The sequence below is a fragment of the Colias philodice genome, chromosome 1 (genome assembly GCF_061535455.1).
Source record: "Colias philodice isolate Cphi_HAF_F1 chromosome 1, ilColPhil1 Martin Lab GWU primary, whole genome shotgun sequence".
NCBI lineage: Eukaryota > Metazoa > Arthropoda > Insecta > Lepidoptera > Pieridae > Colias > Colias philodice.
Genome location: NC_143086.1, coordinates 6,596,389 through 6,602,388, shown reverse-complemented (window position 1 = coordinate 6,602,388; position 6,000 = coordinate 6,596,389). Strand labels below are relative to the sequence as shown.

At 31.6% G+C, this 6,000-nt stretch overlaps 1 protein-coding gene across 2 annotated transcripts in view; it reads left to right on the top strand.

The window, feature by feature from the left end:
• The first annotated feature begins 201 nt into the window (after nt 1–201).
• Fkbp14 (peptidyl-prolyl cis-trans isomerase Fkb14) overlaps nt 202–6,000 on the top strand; it is a 41,157-nt gene continuing 35,358 nt past the window's right edge. The window contains exon 1 of one of the 2 annotated variants that reach the window (XM_089710662.1): nt 202–470. In XM_089710662.1, the coding sequence (XP_089566788.1) occupies nt 283–470 (188 nt within the window). In that variant the 5' untranslated portion in view covers nt 202–282. The remainder of the gene's footprint in view (nt 471–6,000) is intronic. The other variant, XM_089710730.1, reaches the window with a different exon arrangement.

Here is a 6,000-nt window from a genome sequence, read left to right as displayed (position 1 = left end):
GTCATCTTTCGCGTGCGTGGCAAGCGTGCACGCTAGCCGCGTCATCCTCACATTATAAATTGATAAAACTATGCTTATCTCGCTCTAATGCTAACTGTTCACTTAAAACAAAGTGAGACGCAGCATTGTTGATTGAGCGATAACTGTACAGCGGCGATCTGGCAAAGTTTATCCAACTTCCAAGTTGGCGGAAACCGAATTCGAAACCAGTCAGTTCATTTGGAGCGAACGCACAGAGAGGACGTGTTTTGGGTTCACCTTAAAACTTTTCGTAACTTTATCATGGCGTTGCGCTGCGTGCTTGCAGTACTGGCTTTAGTGGGGGCCACGTTGGCGGGTTCCGATGTGACCGAATTAAAGGTCGAAGTAGTCAGCACTCCCGAGGGATGCACTGTCAAATCCAAGAATGGCGATATGCTTACGATGCACTATACCGGTACACTTGATGACGGCCACAAGTTTGATTCTAGGTAAGTGGAAAAAACAATTACTATATACATATATTATATAAAAATATATTATTCATGTTTATTACATAAAATCATTTAAAATTCAATTGTTATCAAACCGGATGTTCGAGCTTTTCGTCGGTATGCGGGTTTTAGTTTATGTATAAAACTTTGGCCACGTTTTTACATTATAGATGCAACTTCCAAATACACTGTTGGCTTCTGCACGTACTACGTAGGCATACATAAATAATATTGTGTGACCTATATTACTTTACTGAGTCCGTAAACGTCCGTAAAGTCCATTTTTGTAACGACGAAAACAAATGCGTCAATCCATTTACCGCACACATTCTTATTTTATTATGGTATGATAATTAATACCTATTAGGCAATTTTTAATTATTACATATAAATTTTACCACAAAATTAAATTTATAAATAAATAAAATAAATAAAAATAATATAGGTATAAAATAGGTCATATTATCAAAAATATTTTTATAATAAACCGGTCCGCCAGGCTTCGACCGTGGTAGCCCCATATTATGCAGCCCATAGCACCCAGAAATTACTTACTTCTGGGTGAAATATTTTTTTTAATTGGTCCAGTAGTGTCTGAGATTAGCGCGTTCAAATAAACGAACCATTCCAATAAACGAACCCAATAAGCCAACTGTATGTTATTTATTAGTATAAACGTTAAAAATGCGTTTAACATCACTATAAATTAACGATTTTTAAGCTATTGCATAGCTTCTATCGCGGGCCTTGAGCGCGGGGACCGAATCCAGAAATTGCGTAACGAAAAACCTCACGCTCCCCACTCCGACGGGCGCGGAGGTGTGGCTTGAAGGCATAGATAGCATGCAATAGCTTTTACGTGGCAGTCCCCGAGTGCCACACGTCTTTTTTTTAATTACCTACGTACCTATGAGCAGTAGTGCCTACTACCTATGTTAAACGAAAATGTATATAGGTACCAACTACCAACCAACCTACATAAAATATGTACATTCAGAATTCATGAAAAAATCTCATAGTTTAACAGTGCAAAATTATATCATTTACATTTTACATCATAGGTAAATTAGTAATGAATTATTATAATTTAACATGTAGGTATGACTAATCTAATCTTAGTTTTTCAATGATTATTTTACAGTAAAGTTATACAAATCAGATATGATTAATGTCTACTGTATGAAGAGTAATATAGGTACCTATGTATTTGTATTATTTAAAGATTTTAACACGAAAAAATAGAAAACCATTTTTAAAGTAATGGCTGTGGTAATGGTAACTGGTAGGTATGCACAGCTCTCTTATTTATTGATAAAAAAATTAAGTTACTACACGGTCGATTGAGTTCGATACCTATAACGGTCTTCGTGATAAAAATACTAGCAAAAAGAAAAAAAATAAGTATGAATTTATATTTTTGGTTTTATGGCATTCAAATACTTTATAATAACTAATAATATATAATATTTATAATATTTTATAATATTTTTCTATTCTTTATAAATTTATAAAAAATAAGTACTTGCACTAATTTGCATAAAACGAATGCATTACCGCCGAATCGAAGTAAACGAAAAGAGCATAGCTAATTTCTTAATCAATGTAATTAAATAAGAAATACGAGATTGCAATGCAATTAGCACGAAAACCATTCGACAATTTTTAATCCTAAATTACGTTAGATACATTTAGGTCTTTGGAAAACTAACTCTCTAAGTGAATTGCGGTTTTGCCAAGAGGTAGAAGGTAATGAATGCACAGCCTGAATGGACAAGAATTTTCGAGAGAAATCAATATTAAATACCTCCAGCTTAATAAATGAATACGAAACTATAGTTACTATACAAAGAAGATTTAGAGAAATCAACATTAAATATATATAGTGAAATATAGGATACATATACCTACCTATTTCATGATTAGGTACCTGACTAAGTCGAGCACACTTCATATTGTGTTAACGCAAAACTTTCGTCGTTACTCTTATTACAGTTAACGTACATGTGAAAATTTTGCACATTATAATATTTATAATTCATGTACCTTTCTTCTTGTGCCTAACTTTAACTCCACGAATTGCATGATGAAATACAGCATGTACATTACATGTTTATTTCAATTGTATGTGTTTAACTCACTTTCCTAGCCTATTACTAATGGTTAAAATAAAAATATATTATGGTGGGTATACTTACGTAGATAGAGTTTTCCGATGTAAATAAGTAATGTAGTACTATATGTATTATATTATTATAATGTAAAATATAGGTTAATGTTTAAAATCAGTGGTGTAAGTGGAGCACTGCTAGCTGTTTCGGTAGCCAAAATGGCTGTTTCCATTTTATTTTTATTTGTTTATTTATTTGACACTTTATTACTTACACATATTATTTTTATAAAATTTAAAAGTAAATACTAAATCTCATAGGTTTACAGCTTTAATATGTGTAACGGGGCGGCTTTATCACTTCAGAGTGATCTCTACCAGGCGACCCCTCAGGCAAAGGACAAGTGTTTGCTGTATAAAGGGAGGCATCAAAATCTTATTTGAAATTTGAATAAAAATTTATTCTCAATATGGACCAATTAAATTCTTATTTTCTGAGGTATACATATTATAAGCTCACATCAAACGTAACCTTTAACATGTATGTCGATATTTGATGGCAATTATCGTCTAAATAAGCCTACTGATGTATCCGACAATCCCACATGATATGATGTCAATACATCCCACGGGCCAAGAGTCACGAGTCACGACCCCGGACCCACCCATCATGAGTGAGAAGAAAACATCTCTTTTTGGAACCCCGAAATACTAAATACTGTCTCGTTCAAACTGTAGTATCGAAAAGTATCCATTGCATGGCATGATGTTTCTATTATCTCCTAATTAGTTTGCTTTGTGCTCTGTGCCCTGAAAATACTTGAATTACCTATCTATTATATGAAAATTCTATCAAATTTAAATGGTCAGTAAAATCCTTGATTACAATACTTGAGTACAATCGGAAAGACTTCCGTAAAAATATATTGAATTATTTATACACTTCCTTTCGTTAATGACGGGCAATGACGAAATTGTGTGGTTATTTCGAATTCATATTACGTATAGCTCCTGTACTGTTATAATTTGATTTTGATTTTATAATATCATTTGAAAATATTTATAGTAAATATTTATTATGCAATTATTATATCAATATACCTAATACGATTGAAAATATTCATCACTGTAATGAGGATATCATGCATCATTGGAAGTTGAAACCTAATTTAATTTATGAAATTTATATTGAATTCATTTTAATAATTATAATATGTGCAAGTATTTCTATAACACAATTTATTGAGTCGAGCAATAATTAGTGGTTAATGCTCGATTAAAATTAATTAAGTGCAACCAACATATTGTCAACAACATCATACATTTCGTGATATTATATTTGTCCAAATTAACATTGTAATTGAATTATTTCTATTTCCTTGCGTGTCGTGAAACCGTTATCGCAATTTGCTAAAATTAAATTTGAGGACATAAATCCAGAAAGAAAAATGTAACCTTGTTTGAATATTAAGAATTCTGTTGTGACGGCCGTCTCTTCGTGATGTGTATAATTTAATTGCGCGCGTCGTAGCCTCAAAAGTCAAAACTGCCTTTTATATTTCTTACGAAGTGTATTTGATTGACTTTTATACACAAATTGTGGATTTTTGCCAGAACAAATATTTCACAAACTCATTGCAGCAAATGTTAGATTTTTCCTCCACGCCTTATTCCGCATTTTTTTACGGTTATGTAGGTGTTAAACGCAACTATTCCAAGAATATTTTAATTCCAACGTTTGCGTACTATTTTATGACTTATTAATAACTGAGTCGATATTTTTAATATCTGTAATAGTAGTCAAATATAAAATTTTATCCCAGAATGTAAAATATATACCTAATGTCATCGTTATTTTAACGCAGATTCATATATTTTATTAATATATATATTTACTTACTTATGTTTCGATCAATAAACTGAATGGGCAGGAGGTGGGTATCTGTAAACTATATTCATTTATTATTACAGGATACGGACAAAAATATAATAGTGTAGGTGCAATAAAAACAACCTCTTAATTAGCTCTATTTCTTGAAAGGTAGTTTCATAGATTGGCTCGTTTGTACGATACCGAGAATACGAGAAAGAATATTATTATATAAAATTAATTGGCCATTAGTTTTAACGGTGTAATAATAAGTCAACTTCGCAATATGTTTTATGTTAAGAGATATATTATTTTGAATAAGTAATTTGTTTTAATTTAATACATTCAGTGTATCGAATTTCCGAATCTAAAAATACAAACTTGAACTACATGAAAAAAATATTACGTAATACAATATTAAAATACTTAGATTTATTTATTTAGAAGCCTGATTTCTATGTCCCTGTCTCACTGTGTCAGTTTGTATTACGCTCCTTTATGCCTTGCGGTCGCCTGGCAGTGAGTACCTATACGTACATAATATAAACATACAGTGTAAATTTTATAATGAAAGACTGGCTTGGTTGTATATAAGTTAAAAATTATCTTTAAATTAAACTAGCGACCCGCCCCGGATTCGCACTGGTGCAATGCTGATACTTAATACCTACTACTACAGAATTTCCTACAAAACACAAGAAAATCTACGTTTACAGCTTTTTTATCATTAGACAATAGAAACATGTTTTGTTTAAAGAGTACTCTTGAAAGACATCTACATATAATTGGCAATTACATGGTTTTCAAGATTTTAAGCATACATAGGGACAGAGAGCGACAGCGACTTTGTTTTATACTATGTAATGAACACCCCAACTCTGTCCGTATGAAATGGGGGAAAAGTCGTTTGGAAAGTCTTCTACTAGCAGAAAACTGCAATGAATGAATGAATGAATTTCTGAGTTTATAGGTTATATATTATTTTGTAATATAATTGCTATTTTTACACCGACTCACCTCTATAATACTATACCATAGAATATAAAAATCAGCTTCGCACGTCGTTATACAGGGTGTAATCGTTAAGTGTGCACAAGCGATTATTCCGTAACTATTGCAGATATCAGAAAACTTTAAACTGATATCGAAAGTACTTAACCTAATGAGTAAAATGGCCATAATAAATTTTTAAAAATAAAACGAGAAATAACCAAAAATGTTACATTAAACGCTCCCATACAATTTATTTCCCATACATTTTGTATTCATAGTAGATTTTCGAAGTGACGTCCTTATTGTGCAATACAATGAGGAGGTCTATTTACAGTTTCTAAATGAACTTCCCTCCAAATTTGCGAAGTAATTAAAGCAGAAAACCAAAAAAACAAAAAAAAAAGCTAAAATCTTTCATATTAAATGTATAGGTTGATCCAAAAGTAATGATAATTGGGTATTTCCTGTGCACATAAAAATATAAAATAAATGTTTTATGCTTGCTCATGTAATCACTAAGTTATCACAAAAAAATTATATCTACAGGCCACGTTTCC